The sequence below is a fragment of the Cupressus sempervirens genome, chromosome 8 (genome assembly GCF_028749045.1).
Source record: "Cupressus sempervirens isolate cs-2001-9-10 chromosome 8, ASM2874904v1, whole genome shotgun sequence".
Taxonomy (NCBI): domain Eukaryota; kingdom Viridiplantae; phylum Streptophyta; class Pinopsida; order Cupressales; family Cupressaceae; genus Cupressus; species Cupressus sempervirens.
In genome coordinates, this window is record NC_143125.1 from 834,479,595 (window position 1) to 834,501,001 (window position 21,407).

Below are 21,407 nucleotides of genomic sequence, written 5' to 3' on the forward strand. Positions count from 1 at the left end.
AAACTTGCAACTGATCCTCTTGTTAAATTTATCAAGAATCTGTGATTAAGGTTAATTCTTGCTGATGAGGATTCAAATCCAAAGAGATTCATTTAGTTCTCAATTTGAGTATATCATATCTTCTCTTTTGCTGGGTCATATGCAGATTATAATTACATTTAGATCAATGATAACAAGAAGCACATAGTAACACCTATGAGAATACATCCAAGTGTTTTTACAACACAGAATACGAAGGCCAATTACTATTCAATGCACCTGCTACAGCTTAAATTAGAAGGCATCAAACACTGATAAAATTTGCATGGTTCATAATTCATATTATTGATATCACTTGGAGAACAGGGACATGAATAATACAAGGGAAGGCTAACCTTTGGACGTGTCTGCTCTCCTCTGCATGTGACTTTTGTCTCATAGGATTACAAAGCAGATTTTCAGCAATAACATGAATCAGACATCTATCATCAAATCTAAACATGGAGGCAGACAGTACAAGAGATAAATGAAAATAAAAAGAAACTATTTCAAACTTCTGATAGCCTGTAGAAGCCTGAAATTATTTATTTACAGTTGAAACATCTGAAACCGCACCAAATTTAACAAGTGTGCGGCCATCATAGATGCTGATAATGTACAAATGTAAAGACACTTCCAACTCAGGCTGAACCAATTCTGCTACTGTAAAAATGTCATCCTCAATTGTTTTTTGGTTGCAAGCATCAGAACTACCATGGTTTCAAGTCTGGGGAAAAGGTTTTCTTTCACAGAAACAAGACAAAGATTAACTCCATGTTTTCACTTCAAGCTTTTGAAAAATCTGCAGATACTTGACCTCAGCTTGGTTTGAGGCCTCTTACTGCTGCTGCAAAAATCTGTGCATGGTCATTTAAAACAATGTTAATAGTTTTCTCAAATAATGTGCCATGGTTTTGTACCAATAATATGAAAATATTTAGGTAATATATAAGCACTAGCACAAATGGTCATCCTCAATGAATAAAAATATTCTCTAATTGCAGCAACAAAGACCCCACCTACAGCTATTCTTTAAAAGAAAATAGGTTTTGGCATCCAAGAAAAACATCTCTAGTTTTACTTTTTCTAAACTTTACCAGCCCTTCATGTTTCCAAAAAATTTAGAATCACCATTAAAGTTGAGAACACCTCACCCTAGATGAAGAGGCTCTAGTTTCGGAATGATTTGAACGAGCTCTGTCAACTTGATTTGTCCTATATGTTAAAGATTGATTTGATTGTGGTCTTCTCTCTTCCTCATGCATCATCTTTTCTGGCGCTGCAGCTGTTCCATTCAAATGAGACGACATGACTGAGTTCACCTTGGATGAAACAGCCTGTGATTTAATTTGGCCCGATTCAAGAAAGCCACCTTGCTCTATTGCACTATCAGACCCAGTTTTACTTGATCTTGATTTGCTACCTTGGCCTTTTAGCCTATCAGACTTGACTCGACCTGATTCATCCCTAGCCTCTGGCCCTTTTCTTGTGAACTGTGTTGCAGCTGCTCGTGCTCCTGCAATTGCTGCATCCAAGCCAGGTGTCTTTACCAGATTCTCAGGTAATGAACTATTATGAGTAGCGAGAGCTCCAGGCTTCAAGGAGAACGAATTTGAAGGATCTGGAAGAGCAAATTTAACTGGTAACGGACTCTGCATTGGCCTAAGGCCTCTCACTGCTGAGGAAAAAATCTGTCACAATTTTCTACAGCATCAGAACAATCTTCTGATTTTATAAGCCACAGCACCGAGTCATAGAGTATAGTGACGTGCTTTAAACAAAATATCTCCTCCAGCTATACTTCCATTGTTCATAAAGACAAGACATAATCAAATTGCAATCCTTCACAAAAAAAAGAGAAATACCTTCCTTTCTAGGTTATAGACACCTTGATATCCACGCATTTCAAAAGGAACCACTAATTTCTGCCACATAATATCATGCAACCAGCATTCAGAACTGAAATTAAACAAAATTGGGGGCAAGAACAAAAAAATGAAATGTTGCCTAAAGTCAAATATATCACCACTTGCATGATATTATCTCAAGCCAGTCTAGTCATTTAAAAAGAATCGAAGAAAAAGGTACGTAATTCAATCACTGTTGTAAAGGGTCATCAATTCATTCAAAAAAGTTGATTTGTATAAAATCTATTGTTTGTAATTGTTAAATAGTGCAAAAGCAAGAAAACAGCGTAATTTGGTAAAATTCAATAACTGATTCAATTGGAAGTTGTAGTAAAGAATGATAGAGAAGTTTTAGAAGGGGATAACATGTCATTATTCAGGACACTTCTATGTTGTGATCATGATTTAATGCAACTCTAAATTTTCCATCAAGTGGATCCTGGTATATGAAGTCCAGGGTAGGTTACTAGTAAGCGTAAAACAGCAGGTTGTCTTATTAAGTCCCTTTAGGGAGCCAGTAAGATGGTCATATCAAAATTAGTTATTTTCAAATCAAGTCAGAGGTAGTTCAAATGAGAGAGAGGAATAATGTGTCATGTAAGAATATTCATTTGAAAAATGGCAAGTTAAAATCTGCTCAGATAAAATCATATGATTCTATTAACGGCTGCTAGAGAGCCTGACCATCTAGCTTATCCAATCACATCTCATGCATTCGAGAATCAAGTGCAGTGACAGGTTACAACTCCATGTTTTGCAGTGCCAGAGGATCACTATTGTTATTATGATGTAGAAATATTTGTGTCATGACATTTTGATGTCCATTATACTGTCTTTTAAAATTTGATGATGAATCAATTGTCTTTTGCTTTGTCCCTCTCATTAATGGAGGTATATTTGATATGTTGCCTCCATTCCAGTCATGTGATTTATGAGGCGCCATCAATTTTGACTGTGAGACAGGTGCAGAGAGAAACAAAAAGATGGGGGAAAAAACAAAGACTGATTAGTTTGTAGTGTGTACAGACCCAATGGAAGTTTGCAAGGAGCTTGGAAATACAGATTGGAGAAAATTACAACATGAGAAACAATGAACTAGTTAAATGCAGAGAACAAGGCCCAAGACATCACAACTGTCACAGCTAAGTAACATAAGAATAGCAATAGAGAAAATCGAGAGAACAAGAAAAAAAAGTATATCAATATGAGAAGGAAAAAATGCACAGGCAAGAATTGACAGCAGACTGCACAGAAAGAAAGAAATACAGGTTATCACAATTACAAAATATGGTGGCTAATAGAACAGGTGAGGAGAAGATTGTTAAAAGAACCCAAGACAGCTTAACAAAAATATGTTTAAGCAGTGATAGATATGACATCAATATACTATCAGATGGGTGGGAGATAGAAAAACGCAGGTAGACAGGACAAAAAGAAGAAAGAAATACAGATGATTGATGAGTACAGATGTTTGGGAGCTAATATAACATCGACAGGAAGATTGTAGAGAGAACTCAAGACAGCAGAACCAAAAAGATTTTAAGTCTGATAATTATGAGGTGAAGGGAGACTATTACAAAAGCAAAAGTGGTAATATGAGAAAAGTTAGTAAGATGGATAAAACATGGTAAAAAGGGCCAGTCAATCAGTTGACATCAATTAGGAAAGAGGATAAAGAAATAGAAGATTAGTAGTGAAAAAGGAGTTATGAAAGCTAAAATGGCATTTCGAAGGGGAATAATTGCAGAGATAACCCAAGATAGAAAACTAAAAATTATGTAAGAGGAGGAGAAGATTGTTATCACACTACTCACCATAGTAAAAAATTCTTATAAAATGATTTTGGGTGAAGCATTTAAAGTGCGGCATATAAAAAACTATGAAGAGTAAAAGGATGAATCACGGCAATGCAAGGCTATGATTATCTAACAAAAATGAAATTAACCATGGTATGACGTACAATGAGACCAATTCCAAATCTCCTGCATATACAATTTTACAATACAAATTATGGTACTGCAAGGATGATTATATATTAATCTGACGGGCTGAGTATCTTGTAGAAGCACTGATTAGAATGTCTAGGTATTAAAAAAACAAATCCTAAAGCTTTTGTAATCTAGATCCTCGAAAATTGCATGTGCCATTAAAATCACAAATGCAAGACTCCAATTTATTTAGAAAACAAGAATGAGATATTTCATGGTTGATTTCTACAGATTAGGTTTAAATCAGCAACAAATGGAAGCAATTGCACAAACTGTTTACCAAATAATTTGTCCTCGGTCTCATTTTTTCATCAGCCCTAGATTCACAATTTCTTTTAGGGAATAATAGCAAGTCAATTTGAAAGTGAGAATCAGCAGAAGATGCAGTTCAAGAATAATTGTTTTCAAATACATGAGAAAAGCACCTCTGGGTGGCTCAATATGATAGATAAAAAGCTAGAGCAATTGTATAATATTCAATTTGAATTTAACTTGAAGACATAGTGAATCCAGATGTTTTATAAACTCCAAATTATGTATCAGAAACTGATGTGCTGTGGAATCTATATAAGAATGGCAAGAATTGTTTTTCCCACAAGTACAGAAGGAAAATACCTGTGGATCCTCGCACAGCCAACAGAAGTCTGTCTGTCCTTCCATGCGTACCTGCATACAACATATGATGGTGCATTTTTCAGATCTCATCAAAAAATAAACTTAATTTGTATGAATATATATCTGTAACTCAAAGTTTGATTTTATATTTAGAAAAGAAACATTGCAAAGGATCAGATACATACACCATTTGAAAGTTCATCCCAGCAGACAAGTTCTTCACATTTTACGCATCCAACTATATTAACACAACCTGCAACCATAGCACTATCATGAAATATAGAAAAACTGAAATTTTTCATTTAAGATCTACATTTCTGGTTCAGGTTTGGGTATGGCAGTTCACCAGATTTGGGGTTTCAATGAAAATAAAGAAAAACTGGGTAACGGAAGCATCCAAGTCAGAATATATTTGGTGCTACATTCCTATGCCTTGATGCCCCCTCCTTGTACACAACTTTCTTGTGTGAGACCAGGGGAGTGTTGAAATGCATACATAACAACTCCTTTGTCTTTTTCGTTGCCAATCAGTTGTGCAGGCTATTGAGAGTCAACAAAGTCAATATAAAATTAAAAGTTTTTTATTAACTTACAGATTAATTATTAATTTGAAAACTAATAGTCGCCAAAGTAGTCTTTGATGTCAAAGGGTTACACGGGCATGGAGGTACCACCATGTATGTAGCTATAAGCCTATAACCTCCAAAATTCACCCAACATTGAAGAGTCTAGCTGTACCAATCACTAAATTCAATATCTTCACAATGTGAAACTCTGTTGGGCAAAGAACTTATCTCCATTGCTTATATAGGAGCTAGAGCAAAAGCAAGGGGATATTGCAGGGTGTTTATCTTGTTTTTGACACATTCAACCTCCTTGACAAATGTTTCATTCTCCTCTGCTATTATACAATCTTCACTTTTTGACCATGGTGTCAAACATAATCAAATGTTTCTTTTAACATGACTGATTAGCATCACTGAACCTGGCCATTCTCATGGTAAGCTCAATTAAAGTACCTGCATAGGTCCATTAATCACTGTTAAGGGCTAGTGCTTTCAATATTTGGGCCCTATCCATATTTAACTACCTCAATGGTTGTTAATTACTATGGCACACAATGTTTTGTACATCCTCGCAAGTCATCTCAAAAGTATTTCATAAGAGGTCAATTGAGTCTAAACAATCTAAATATGGTATTCAAATATATAGAACAAATTACATAAAATCCAAGTCAAAGAAGTTTTTTCTATCGAGTTTTTCTCTGCAACTAGGGCACAATTTTCTGGGAGCCCTTCCCTTTGATGGAAGGCTCCTCGCATTTATTGCGATTTACAGGTTGTCGGCTCTGCTTAATGGGTACCACTGCATAGAATAATGGCCCTAGCAAGGTGAAAGATAGAGACCAGAGTCTTAAAGAGAAGAGTTTTCGGGACATGGCGGAGGGAAAAGTTCCTGTTCCGGATGGCACGTGCTTCAACCAGCAACCCCAAGAAAACTCAGCCCAACCCCCAACCTCAAGGGAGGGGGGAAAGATTTCTTGCACCAGGTCTCTTGTTATCAAGCCAAATGCTTCCCTGGCCATGGCTATCGATTCTGAGAAACACAGAATAAGAAACTCTGCAATTTTTTTGGTTGCTCAAGATATTAATGATATCCCCTCTAGGAAATATATGAATGATTGGACTTGGAATTTGTGGAATAAGAAATTTGGGTTTCAATTTTTGTATTTCAGTCTAATTCGAATAGGCATGTTCCTTGTTTTTTTCTGCAACCCTAAACAACAAAAAGAAGTGATTGCCAAGCAGTACTGGAAGATTGGTCCTAGTGTATTCCATGCCCTACTGTGGACACCAGATGCAGTCCTTGATGAAGTTGTTGCCCTGTCCTGCCTGAGGTGGTTAACTGTGGGGAAAATCCCTCCGTTTCTTTGGGATTCCATCCCTCAAGCCATGGCCCCTATTGGAAATGTTATCAAAGTTGACCACAACTCCAACCTCCTACTGCACATAGATGCTCGCATTACACCTCCAACCTCCTACTGCGCATGGATGCTCGCATTCTTATAGCCATTAACCCAATAATTGATATCCCTAAAGAACTAACCTTTGATATTGAAGGCCAATTTTTCCCATGCCCTGTTACCTTCCTCAGAGGGTTTAATGTTTGTTTCATGTGCAAGAAAGAGGGTCATAGAAGGAAGAACTGCCCTCTTATTAAATCCAAGAGTAAGCCACATTTGGGTAATTGTCCCCCTAATCCTGTTCACACTAAGCTACCCTCTCAACCCTCTCTAACTTCTATCAGCAATTGCGAGAAGTGCTTGATGCCCTTCAAGCTAAATTTGTAGATAATAATAAAAAGGGCAAATTTGTGCATAACACTCAGCCCCAATTATCTGCAGATTGCCAGATATTGATACTCTAAATTTTGGTCCTGATGCACCTCCCTTCAAGCCTAAACACAGAACTTTGAATGCCCAGCATCTTGCCCTTCAGAAGACCAGGAGTTTATCCTCCTCCAAGATCAGGCCAAAGTCTGTCATTTGTGGTATTCATAGGCTAGAAGGAGCGTCTCCGTGTGTAGTAGGTGTGGAGAGTGATGGGGTGGGTATTAAAACTCCCCCGATGGAAGTAACCCCAGAGAATGGAGAAAATGAAAGAATGGCAGAAGATAATAGCTCCTCTCAAGACAATGTAAACTGTTTAACTGAACATCAGGATATGTATAAAGGATTTGATAGATTATCAGACTTTGAATTGATTGTCATAAAACGGACATGATTCATCCAGAGGTGCTCCCACCGATGGAGTGCAATGCATTCCCTGTCAAATCCTCTCCACCCATTGTGGAAGAAATAGAGAGCCTGTTTGCAAGCTCTAGTAAGGAGAAGGAAAGAATGAATATTGATGGAATTCCCCCTCGGAGAAAGCACTGAAGAAGAAGAGGAGACCCAGGATGGGAAGCCTCTCAAATAAAGGAGAGGATAAACAAGAAGAATATGATAACCAAGATAAAACTCCTAGGAAAAGAGGAAGACCCCCGAGTTCCACAAACTTACCTAAGGAAAACAAGAAACGGAAAAAACAACTTCCTAGTTTTTTTAAGAACTTTAAATCCCCAGAAGAAAATACCAAAGAGCTTGTAGAATGATGGAGTTAAACTTGGCCTCCTGGAATGTAAGGGGACTTGAGTCCCCAGATAAAAAATACATCATTAAAAGGTTTCTTTAACTATTGTCCTCAGCGATAAGTTGCTGATAACAATATTTTTAACTATGCAGTATTACACAAGTAATTGCTAAAGTTTAGATTCCCTTCTCACCAAGAACTATTGTCATAGTTACACAACTATCCTACAGCCATTGTTACAGACTTACAAGACTTGCTAGTTATTACCCAGACTCAATGACTCCCAACACAAGCAAAGCAAACCAACTAGGAACTTGGATACCCAAGAAGTTGATTCAAAAACATCATGTCTGCGAGACTTCCTGAGCTCAACAACTCATTTTTCTAATTAGTAATCCACATCCAAGCAAGGCACAGAAGCTAAGTTACTGGTTTGAGTTCTAGTTAAAGTTCGGGTTAGAAGAAGCGGTTCACCAATACGGAAAAATTTTGAAATGGGGTTCGGGTTTGTTTGGGCTTGTTAGTACAAAAACATATAAAAATTATATATATGTAGGTATGTATGCAGCCTAGAAGCATGAATTAAGATTAGAATCTCATATAGTATCATAAAAAAGACAAAAACAACATAAACTTGTAATCATAGCATCGCATCAACATTAAATGTTAAAGTAATAATATTGAGTTCAAGTATCATTGTTCTGACTTCCAACAATTGGAACTTTATGCTAAGCTTCAGTCATCTAATGGATTATCTAAATCTTTTCCTTCTTCTTTGTCACCATCATCAAAGGCATTAGTTGATTAAAAACCAGTGCCAATGCCAAAGGGATCAGCTACATCAATACCATTCTTGCTTTCCAAGTCCTCAAATGCTTATTACTATTTCGGTGTACATAGAGCTTGTTTATATGTAACTAACATCCAACATGAAAAATGTTAAAAATGTAGTTCGTAACTCCCTTCATTATAGAGAGCTTCAAATTAATTGGACAGGGGTTATTGTTAGCAATTGCCTATAAAAATTTCCTGGAAGAAATCTTTGATGGCGAGTTTATTTTGATGTAATAAATATCTGAACTTCAGCAAATTTTCTTTTGTATCGTTAAAGATCTTATTCAAATTCTTAATAATTGTTTTCCCCACTAAATGAGAGTTTTTCAATGGAAATGTACATTGTTCAAACTCAGTCTCCCTTTGTTTGGTCTGGTTCGACCTGGGTTCAACCTGGGTAAACCAGCCTACCTGGGTTTAAATCCTAGGCAAACCCACAAGTGAACCGAACACAATCTAAGAACTAGTTTAAATCCAACTGATGAACAGTATTCCCCTAAATAACACAAACACACAACAGGAATAGAGAAATAACAAGTTGCACAAACAGAAAATTGGCTTCTTGTTATCTCCAAAAATATGGTTACGAATTTCAAAAATATAACATGCAAAGCGACAAGGGCATTTTCCTTACAATATTTTGTAAGCCAAAGCCACCATCAACATTCCTTAGAACTTCAAAGACAACCCTACAGGCCTTCTTTATATAGGCAATTTCCCACCACTCATGAAGGTTCTAGAAATTTTAACCCTAGACCCTGAGGCCAACCAAACATAAAATATTATCATTATTCATATTTTATTACATTGGAGTAGGCCTTAAGAACTTTCAAAACTCGAGAAACTACAAAGAAAATTAATTTTCATCCATTTCAAAAGGTGCAACTTTCGATGACCATTACTCATCATTAATTGCTCTAATTCACTATTATGACCCTATTTTGGAAATGCCATGAATTGGTCAACAACACCTAACTCATGTAAACTCCAATCAACCAAGGTTTGACCCCTTCTTGGAGCCTCTAAAGCCTTTAAAACTGAGTCCAAAGTTTTAATACCCTGCTGCCAATACCAAAAAAAATCTATAACTTCACAAATAGACTTGATATTGCAATGAAACTTGGCAGACTGATATATCTAAGATGTACCTCCAGGGAAGAAATCAGAACATTTTGAGCTCGACCGACCAACTTACTAAAAATGGTAAGCTTCCAGAAATAGCAAATCTGCACTAAGATAGCCCTTATTGAAAGACAAATCAGAAATATTTTTGGGGGATGCAACACTCAGGATGCTCCTGCATCACCAACCCTGGTCCAGCCCTAAAACAAGCAAACTGGTAACTTAACATGGAAGTCAGCATAGAAAAGAATAAAAATCTAAGAACACTCAACCCCAAGAGTTTATGGCTAAAAACAAAAATAGGGCCTAATTGTAGCTATATGACATGGACATTTATATTTGTTGAAGGGTTTCAAGGACTGAGAATTTGGCTAAAAGAGAGAAATTTATGAAAATATATCATGGGAACTGCAAACACCCCGGTGGACAAGAAGGTTAAAGCAACCACAAATCTAGTTATTTCATACCTCTCGCAGGGGATCACTTGAACAGGAGCCAGTGACCCTAGGCAAACCCAGGTAGGTCCAGGATCAGGATCGAAACACAAGTCCAGACAGGAGATTTTGTAGAATCAGTCAGCATAACTTGTGTTATTTTCTTACAATTAGATATTTCATGGATTTTCTGATTTATTTTTGGGTCCTCAAAACAGGAAATGATTTTTTAATTATCATTTAAAATTCAGACTTCTGATTCACAATCTTTTTTTCTTAACTAAGGCTTGTTTTATAGTGTTATACATAATTTGTAGTAAGTTTAACTTGGGATTAAAACACAATAGTTTGAGAGATAGCTAATGTGATCACCTAGAAGTTGAGAAACTGGATAATATTCTGGAAATTTTATATCTGTCACTCCATCGATTCTATATATTTCTTTATAAAACTCCTCCATAGCTTGGATTGTGGCAGGTTCTGGAACTTTTGCAGCTGCATGAATCCACAGACGACCTACAAACATTGAAAAATGAAGATTAAGGCAAACGGTATCCATAATGTTACAAAACTTAAACAAATAGAGCTGTCATCCTACAACAGATAATTATTCCAATTAACACAAAAAAGACAGTAATATTTAACAAAGATATTTTGTTTCTTTCAATATCTAATCTATCTGGATGGACTGGTGAAAAAGGCAATCTTATATCTATTTTTGTAGTTGATTAGTTAAACCATAATATAATACTGATGTTTCTTTACCATTTTGTTCATCATTGATTTCTTCCAATCTCTAATCTATCTTGCTACACATGCAATGCAAAGCTGAACAAAATGGTAAAGAAGCTTCATTATTTCATTATGTTTTTATTTTTTTAATAATCAGGCAGAAAAAAATATGCAGAATTACCTTATTCACTATGTTGCTGATTCATGTAGGATTACCCTTTCACCATGGTGCTGGTTCAGGTTTGAGTTTGGGTTTGTGCTTGGTCCAGATTCGGCTGTTTGCTAATTTTTGCTCATATCAGAACAGCTAGATTCAGTCGTACTACATGTGCATGCGTGTATGTATATGTACATTTGTATTAGCATAATCAACACAAACATATAGAAAACAAAATACAGAATTGATTTGGTCACACAGAATTGATTTTCTCACTGATAATTGACAAAAAATGTTAATTGTCAAATATTTGTTCAAGTAAATTAAAATGAATTACAGTATTACACCATAATTGCATTACTCAGAATTCTGATGGACGCGTGAAACCAAAAGAACAAAAAAAATTAACTACACAAGATTTAATTAGAAAATCATTGGGAAAAAATGCTTCTTTTCTATCCAGGTAGCCAAAAACAATTTTTATCTTGTATGTTTTAAATGCAGGACGTGGTCTGGCGGTGTCAGACCTTCCCAGGGTTCAGAAGCAGCAATTAAGGCATCCAAGGCCACAGGGACTTCGCATCCAAGGCTAAAATGTCCAAATTAAGGCATTCAAGGCCATAGGGACTCCGCATAATTTTACCTCTTTTAACCAAGCTCTAGATACTTCAAAAATTGAACATTTAGGGTTAATTAAGTTCCCTTGTTTTTGTTTTTTGCAACTTATTTTTGGACTGCCCAATGTGTGGCTTGGGCCTAGCCAAATGACTAGGCCAGGGAAGAATAAAAACCCCATCTTGACAAGAATCTAACCCCGCCTAGACTAATCCAAGTTTGTCCCAGGTACTGAACCCAGAAACCACGTGTTTTCAGCAATTTTTTTTATATTGATAATAGTTTAGCTTTACTAAAATAGTTTACAACAATATAGGATGACAAACAGGCCAGCACAAACTGAAGAACTAGAACACTATAATGATAACAAAACGTACCAAAACCTTACAGGAAAATTGGGACAGAATAGGAGTCAAACATTAGTTATGTAGTTTAGACATCCATCAAGAATAAGAAACCACCACCTTACGGACAGCAGTAGTAAGCAAGATAATATTAATATATATTGCTCCCAGCAGCATTTTATATCCTAATTCCTGCTAAGTTATTGTTGGTGTACAGATTTGTCTTTTAATAAAAAGAAATAATTAAGAACTTCTATGCCCAAATTTACAAGACAAATACAATTTCCCAACAGTTGAGGAAACTTAACTTCCTTAATTCCTCTCTGAATTTTGGTGAGGTTCAGCTCCCTTATTAGATATTCAATCAAAACATCCTTTTAAATGAGAATTACTTTTAACCAGAAAGTAGTAGGGCTTCCCATCTATTCTTGGACAACGGGATAATCAGATAAACAGCGATTAAATAAACAAGAAAGAATAAAACGGAGAGAACGCACAGTTTCTCTATCAATCACTTCTCATAAAGGCATACAAAACAGATAACTTATCTACCATATTCTCAATATATTATCCAACACCAGGAAGAGACTTAAACAGTTAATATTGATTCAATACTAAATCAACAGCGAGCAATCCAAACAATATAATCTTTGAATAATCAGATCTTTCCCGTTCCAAAAAGAACAATCTTGTTCAGATACAATGCTGGAAAACTTAAAACATTTGCATAACTATTAAAACTTAGATAAAAGTTCACAGTATGATATCCATCAAAAACTGCCAACCCCTAACACTACTGAGTTCCTAGTTTAAATAAAGTGATGTCCCAGAATCTCCATCAAAACCCAATTCTTGAAAAGTTTAAAAACAGTTAAAATTACCAAGTCTTTAACGGGTACACAAACCCTTGAAGCAACTGATTTAAAACTTGAAAATGAAAAGAGCATAAAGTAAAGATTCTCTAGAGAGAATCATCATCATGCTTCTTCAACGGCTCTTCTTCTTCCTCATTGTCATCTTGAGCAGGAGGTCCTTGCACCACTTTCTAGACTCTGTATGTGCCGATGAATTCTGACATAGCATTCTTGTTCGGGCTCTTTATGCTTTGCAGGCGATTCTTCCACGTGTCCCTATCCTGTTTCATTCTACTAACATTGTCCAAGTATTCTGGCAGCTGCTAGCTACACATGCTAACCATAGTTTCAACTTTAGCATACTTGGTAAGCTTTGCCACGGTCAAGTCAGTTCCATTTTTTATCGCATATAGTGGTTCTTCATATTGCTTAACCAACATTTCTATATCTTAACCTCCTTCTTTGAAAGGCGCCAAGGAGACTGAACTAACAGTCTGCAGGTCTTTATTCACACCATCTTGAATTGTTTTGAATTCCTTCTTAAAAGACTAAATACAAGAAATGGCCGAACCATAATTAGAGACCTGCCAAGCTATGTTCTTCAGCAATATATAAATGAGCCCTACATCGACCATCTGCAACAGATTTTCCTCTAGGAATTTATCAAGGCCATACTCCTCCACATCTGCTAGTTGCGTAATCATAGTGGACAATCTTTCAGATTTCGCTTTCCATACTGTCATCTGAATACAAGCCTCACCTATCACTGCTTCAGCAAGAGTAAATACCTTATGTAGGTCTCGTACGCACTTAGTAAGCATATTTATCAAACAATCAATCCAATTATGGATGACAGAGATTATGGCTTTCCCCTTCTTCAAATCATCCATAAGCTGTTGATTTTCGGGTGCACTGGGATCAAATATGAGCAGAGATGAACTATCAGTCGCAGCACTTTGCCCTTTTAATGATCTAATGTATTCTGCCATCATATGGTTTTCTGCCTTCAGTCTCTTCTTCTCAACACCATCCTTCTATGGTTGCAAAATAATTTGTTTTGTGGATGATTCCACCCAATGCTCCTTTGTTTCTTAGTTAATCACCCCCAGATTGGTACGAGTGATCTCAAAGTTAATCAAGTCTAATCTACCAATGTCATCTTTCAGGTTATAAGTCGCCAGTTCAGCAATGTTGTTATGTGTGTCTTGATCAAACACTATCCTGGCTGAACTTTTAGTCCTTTTAGATATCAGGGCTCTGGCAGTGTATGTACTCACAATGTCATCGATAGGGAAGCAAACAGGGACTAAGCTCCTTTTCTTATTAACCAAGGCCACTAGCCAATTGGGTATGGAATCTGAAACCTTTTGAAGTTCCTTGTCTTTAACTGGAATGTTCAAGTTCTCCATCCTCTGTGGAGAAATTCCTATTGTCATTTGAACCCGCTAAAGGTTATCAATCAGGATGCCACCAAAATCCCTATCAAGCTCGCTATCAACCTGCTTCACTTGACCCAACAGGTGTTGCCATATTGCTTCATCTCTTAGAAGGGGCCTTTTTCACCAAAGGGGGATTATTGCTTTGCACCTTTTTAATCCTTGCGGACCTCCTATTACCTACAGGGTTGAATTGAACATTAGAATGGGAATCAATTGATTGCTCAACACATTGTGCCTTTTTCATTATTAACCAAGAATCGGTTCTCTCAAACACTGTCCTTGTTCTCTCAAGGAGGTTATCCTCTTCTTCAGACTCCCAATTAATAATTGCTTTGCTAGAAATTAAAGATTTTGTTATTTGAGTGCCTATTAAATCTACTTTATCTTCTTTTATACCAAAGACATCAATATCCAAATTTGAATGGAAATGTCTAATGTGGGAAATGGTGAACCTACTATATTCTCTCCTCCAAACTTCTAGCTCATCTGCACAATCTTCCCAATCGTCTTCAACATTAGGATCATGCAAAAACTTCACACGAGAATCAAATAGGCTATGAGTTATCCCTTTGCTATCAAAGTTTTGCCTAGCATGATAGGAGCCAAGATGGAAATTGATTAAATCTGAACTTATGCACATAGTGTCCCCCATACTCTTACAAGTTAGCTTACCTAGCTTGAGGGGAAAAATGACATCAAAAGCTTCATCAATTGAAATTTATTTATGATTGAGACGAGTTGCCGAGATACTTCAGCTAAAATGAAACAATCAAGAGCAAACCTAGGGAGTCTCAAAGCTTCTTCATCAAAACCACCCACCCTTGCGTAGGTAAACTTGGGAAATTGGATATAAATGCTACCAAAGGTTTGGACAAATTTCATAGATTCAGAAGAGAACCTATGGTAAGGGGAACTTTTCATTTTGAAGCACAACTTCCCTGAAAAAGTGTCATGAACTTTCCTAAAACTTTCCAAAACTTTATCTCTATGCAACACAGGGTAATAGTTATATATTTTGATGTTTTCCGCCCAAGGTTCATGAGGTAAATACTGCAAATATTGTGTACTAGCCAGCATATATGTCAAATAGGAGGGCATATAAAAATCTTTCTTCATACTTAAATCTCCTCTGAGCTGACTTCTTAAAGAACTAGCAATCAATTCAGCCCAATCTAAAAATTGAGATCCTTTCAAAATAATTTGAATATAAAATTACATCGATTCCTCAGAGGAAGACACATTTGGGGAACCACAAATTTGATGCAACAAGACCATGACATCGTGAACCTGAGGAGTCATTTGACCTTTCTTAAGAATCTTGGGTAACCTAGAGCCACCTTTATAAGGGGTTACAAACCAGCTCTTCACAATGGCATTTCTATAAACATCCACCTTTTTCTTTTTAATCTAGCCCGCAATAAAGCAAGAGTCAAATCTGCAAATTCTTGCTCTTCAAGATGAAACATTTTGGACACGGTTTCCCTAGAGATGTTCAGCTTCAAAATACTTCCACTAGGTATATCATATCTCTGAATGCATTCTTGAATAAACTCCGGACATGGGTAGGCTTGTGGGAAAGTGGAGGCCATAAGAAAGTTAGTGTCTAAGACTTTGGTAGAGAAGGGTTGTGCTAGTTTCTTACACAATCTATCTGTTACCCCGCCTAGATCGACCCCTAAATGACCTGTGTCTGATACAATAGGAGATTTACTACACAAACTACGGGTATTCCCAAAATTGTGCAAAGTAGACTTCATGGTTTAAAAATCCCTCCCGTTGCTTGAAATTCAAAGAAGCAAACAAATTTCTTCTGCTAACAGGTGAAAGAAAAAGGACTAAAGGGTTCAAGAATTACTTGAATAGCAGAAATTATCACGACTATGAAAGAAAGTTCCCTTCTTCGGACTCCTAATGTCAACACTCATTCAATTGAAGAAAAATATGTCTTCAAAGGGGGGAAATTTCACTCATATAATTCGTAGCAAAATCAAGGCATTAATCATGGGAAGGTCATAATTAATTACACATGCCGCAAAAGGAGGATGTGACAAGGTGGTGCCTGACCCGCCTGACAATAAATGTAAAGCAAGCAATTTAAATGATATGTTGCCTCCGCACATGCCAAATTTCTCTTCCACCCTTTAAAAATAACTCTCGACATGATATTTGATAATTACCTTGATTTATTAACCATCTGTGATTGATGACATCACACAAGATCCGTGTCAGGCCCAAAAAGGCATCCAGCTGTAGTGCATCTTCTAAGAATTGGACTCTGTGGTGCGAAAAGATAGGGCCCATCAACCATATTGCATGAGGACCAAAAACAGTTTGAAACGATGAACCAATTGAACCTTTTGAACTTAGTTCAATTGGTACAAGGGGTACAAGAGGTTCAAGACATATCAAAGAAAAATAAATCACTGATAATTACCTTAACCAAATTGTTTACAAAGTAAACCCGGGGATTAGACTTGGTCAACAATAAGCTTGGAAGAAGAAGGAATTGAAAGCGTGAGGTTTGTGAATGATTGATTGAAATGTTATCATACCTCAAATTACATCTGACTCTTGGCAGAACTGATGGTTCAACATAAACATTTGAAAACAAGAGTGAACCAAAAATAAAGAATAAAAACGGCAACTCTGAAAAATTACGAACTAACAGTTATCAAACTCAGTTTATCATCCTAGTTTTCATGCATTAAAATCAACAACTCATTCATGATTGTTGTTTTTTCAGTCCACTTGTCCATATCATCATTCTTCCTCTAATAAATGGTGCCAAAACTGGCCACAAGAAAATCAAAAGGATCAATACCATGCGGGCACATATAGTATGATATCTCTTCTTGATAAGCACTTTCTGCACCTTTCGCACCATATGTTTCATGATTTGACCACCATTCAACCTTTTCAAATTCAAGATTATAGGTCACAGTGAGCACATTGTCTAGTAGCTTCTAAAGTCTTTCTTTTGGAATCTTCAAGAACATGGCAACCTACAAAATGATGAAAGTGAAATCATAGTGAAATTTTGTTAAGGCAACTCCTTTTGCCCTGAAATACTTCATCATTTCTAGCTCTCCAAATGTGCCAAAGGATTATGAAGGATAAAATATGCCAGAACTTGTTTAGTTCTTTACCAAATTTCCTCACAAATTCAAAAAAGATTTCTGGCCAAGTAAAACCACATTTGTTTTCCTAACCCAACATATTACCAAAAAGTAAGACCATATACTTTTAGCATATTGGTAGTCAAAAAATAGATACTTTTAAGATTAAACAACAGTACATAATGGACACATATATGGAAGAAGCCCTACATCACAAGACTGACGCAACAGGCACCCTTTTCAAAATAAGAAGCAACCAACAACAGGACTTCTTAAAACAAATAATTTCATCATATTAGATAAAAATCCAACCAGATGCATTCATTTGTCCCAAGCCTGAAAGCTATCAATCCAATCCTGTGCGATATAGAGAGAGAGGTATACAGAAGAATGCATTGGGGCAAGTCAGATCTAAAATCTTTCCTAGAGCCTCTTGAAGCTTGATTGACCACCATTGAGGGGGAAAATCATTACAAATAAGCTTTGGGCTTGTTGATGGGTGTTTTGTGACCACACCAACACAGAATAAAATAATGAGATATCTTATCCTCTCATGAATGTATGCTAAGATGGCGAAAGATCGCACAAGAGATTCCAAAGTTCCTTTTATGTGTGGATAAGCTCAATGGTCATTGTGATATGCTAGTAACACAAGGGGACTTAAGTTTGAATCGTTCTTAACCTCTTCTGCAATGCTGATTGGGAACTTCTCCATCAGATATTGCAATCTCGCAATGCTTTTTCCTTTAACAACCCACAACTGAAATGTACTGAAATTAGAGGGGGGTGGGTTAGAAGGACCGAGGGGCAATGTAACACCAATACTAGGGTATGGCGGGACAGCAGGACAAGTTTCTAGGACACGGGGAATATGGGAGGCCAGCAAGGGGAGGACGGGGCAGGAAGGGGTGATGTATAGTATACATATAGAACTTAAAATGATAGTTATAAAATGATGTTTCAGTAGAACATACCAAGTTGAACATACCAAAATTGCAACATGAACAAGAACCATTGAACATTCAACATAGTAACATATTACATACCCAATAGTAACATCCAAAAATCAAAATTCAAATAGAAATACAAGTAGCCATCTCAGTGGCAGCATGGTTGCAGACTGACATCTCGGGGATGGATACTTCAAGCTTTGGGAGGGGAGTGTGAGTCCCTGTGTTACACTGCCTAAGGGAAATGACATTAATGGATACAACTCTAAGGGAGAAAATCCAAATAACCAGGCGATGCTTCACCATGATCAGCTAAAACTCCACAAGAACTGGTGCAATCTTTTGAGGGTTATGCAAAGATTTTCATATCATAATGTACACCATCATAATAAAAAATGCACATTTAATGATCAAAGTTACGCACCCATATATCATGGGTTCATGCTAAGTTAAGATGCAAAAAAGTACGAGGCATAGAGGTTCATCAAACATCATTATATTTACCATTGAAATTAAAGCACATTATCTAATAATTGAGGAATTGGAAGAATGACATGCAACAAGATGAAATAAACATGAATCCACCATATATTCAATATAATCATTTTTTTTTTTCCCTAAATCTTACAACAATGTCTTCCGCTTCTCCTATCCTACTTCTACTTTGAGAAGCAAGAGCTATTTACTTCTAATAAGCTAACTATTTATCTATATCCCTATCTTAAATATTATAATGAGAAGGTAGGGTTTTTATATAGCTGTTCAAATTAAAAATGTGCGGCTCAAATTGAAACAATGTCAAAGGCCCAAATTTTGTCGCCTCAACTCTAATAGGGGTTAAGGCAAGAGATAATTGTGTCATAAATTAGCGAGTTCACATAGACCAATAAAAAGAAGGCTAGCTACTTAGTGGGAAAGTGGTCAAAGTTGACCCAAAATGGAACAAGCTTCCTACTAAGCCATTAATGCTCTTTTGCCCAAAATAGCCTATGCTTGATCCCCTTTGTTAACAACTTCATCATTATTGAAGTATTTCATACTTCAACTTTCTAGCATTTGATCTTAGATTTCTGAAGTAACTTCAAGATGTTGCAGTCTTCTTTATTTGTACTTGAACTTTGAGCTTTGAGGCCTTGAACCTTGAGTACCTTGAATTGGATTGTTTGAAACTTGGATGTCTTCAACACTAGAACTGGAATTTTGGTACTTGAATGTCTTTCTTCAACATCTAGAACTCAAATTCTTTCTCCTTGTTCTTTCTTGACAAGAAACTTTGGGTTTTCAAATGAAATTCAAGAAATTTATAAATTATACTCATTTGTTCTTGTGTGATTGACTTCCCAAATGCCATATTTTTTATCCAAATACCTCCTTAGGAACTTCAATTCCGTGTCTCTAGTCACATCGTTTTCATGGGCACATATTATATATGTAAATGGATTTCATGATACTTACCTAAATTTAGCATTTCCATGCTACTTCTCCTTGAAAGAAAATGACACATAAAGAGAGATTTAAACACTTAACCAACTTTCCACCACTTTTTGCAATATATAAACTATGGGCACATATGAGACCCCTTGGCAGATTTTACCTTTTGACTTCATTCCTTGGCATAGTAACTTCAGTTCTCATGGATGTATATCAAGCATAATGGTGGACTTTCTACCTTAAGCGCTATCCCTTATCTTGGATGAACTAGTGCCGATGGAAGCGCATTGCTCTTGAAGGAGGATTTTGATTGTTGAAGCATTTTCCATAGCACTTGAGGATTTGCGCCCAAGGACGAATCTCACAACTTAGTGAAATTTCATGACTTGGGAGAGATAGTGCCCTCGAGCATACTTTGCACTTGAAGGGGGGATCTTTGTTGTTTTCAAAATTTTCCTTGGTACACAAGAATTTGTGCCCTAGGGTGCATTTAGCTCATAATGGGGGATTTCAACTGTCACATTTTCCTTGCCCCTCTGGAATTAGCACTTAAGGTTGCATATGGATCTTAGTTAGATATTTTCATACTTAAAACCTCTATCACAAAGTTTGAGTTGAGTTTGAGTTCGACAATTATGAAGTTCCGCAAGGTGAAAATTTTGATTAAAAAAATCAACATTAAATTCAACATATATATTTGTTTATAATATTTTTAAAACTATATTAAAACAAAGACTACCAAATCATAAAGAAAGGAAAGACAAATTAATATGGGGGGCGTCAAAAGACGGAAAATACAATGTAAAAAAAGGATATGATATGATAATTAACTCTCAGCAATAGCAAGAGATTGAGATGCACTGAACTTATGCTGGGATAAGGCATGCCTCCCTAAAGCTGGTATTTTTTATGGGCAGCCCTTTAGAATAGAATATTAACGGCGGACCATTTTAGAAAGATGAGATTTGAGGAACCATCTAGGTGCCCCTTATGTGAAAAAGCTTCAGAAATAGCAAAACACTTCCTATTAAGTCCATACACAAAAGAAAGTTGGACGTGGCTATGTCAAAAACTAAATTGGCAATCACCACTTCCAAATACAATATTGGAACACCTAATAAGTTGGCCCAAAAATGAAAGACAAAGAGTTTATAATAATCTTTGGCTCATATCTCCCTCTATATTACTATGGGAAATTTGGAAAGAAAGAAACAGAAGAATATTCTATAATACAGCCATGGAGATCCCTTCCCTCATTAATAAAATAGAGGCAAATAGTATAGAAGTCGCAAACAACTTAAGGAATTCTTACAAAGAAGAAGGAACATTCACAGACTAGGATACAAAGATGGGGCATAATTGGACTTACCTTATTAATCCACTGTTATTATATTCCAAAGCAAATAAGATGGCTAGAGCAGAATGCAAATGGATCCCGGCTCCCCCAGGTTGGGTAAACTAAATTTTGACAATGCCTTTAGAGGAACTCTGGAGAAAGCAAGATTAGGATGCATTATACATTCAAAAAAAGGCCTATGCCTCGCTAAAAGAGAAAAACCAATAGGAGATATTTCAAATAAGCTAGCAGAAATGGAAGCCCTAATAAAAGGTCTAAGCATATGTAGGAATTTGAGGATTTCGAAACTAATTATAAGAGATTCACGAATCATCTTAAATGCTATCAAAAAGGAAAACACACCCAATTGGCAACTACAATCTA

The 21,407-nt window shown here is 36.4% G+C and overlaps 1 protein-coding gene across 3 annotated transcripts in view; it reads right to left on the reverse strand.

Moving 5' to 3' along the window:
* Nucleotides 1–291: 291 nt before the first annotated feature.
* LOC149545000 (RNA-binding ASCH domain protein) overlaps nt 292–21,407 on the reverse strand; it is a 41,013-nt gene continuing 19,897 nt past the window's right edge. Inside the window, exons 2-8 of one of the 3 annotated variants that reach the window (XM_089795510.1) lie at nt 10,963–11,063; nt 10,422–10,565; nt 4,714–4,781; nt 4,529–4,579; nt 1,884–1,943; nt 1,173–1,709; nt 292–875 (exon numbers count right to left, since the gene is read on the reverse strand). In XM_089795510.1, the coding sequence (XP_089651636.1) occupies nt 837–875; nt 1,173–1,709; nt 1,884–1,943; nt 4,529–4,579; nt 4,714–4,781; nt 10,422–10,509 (843 nt within the window). In that variant the 5' untranslated portion in view covers nt 10,510–10,565; nt 10,963–11,063 and the 3' untranslated portion in view covers nt 292–836. The remainder of the gene's footprint in view (nt 876–1,172; nt 1,710–1,883; nt 1,944–4,528; nt 4,580–4,713; nt 4,782–10,421; nt 10,566–10,962; nt 11,064–21,407) is intronic. The other 2 variants (XM_089795508.1, XM_089795509.1) reach the window with 2 other exon arrangements.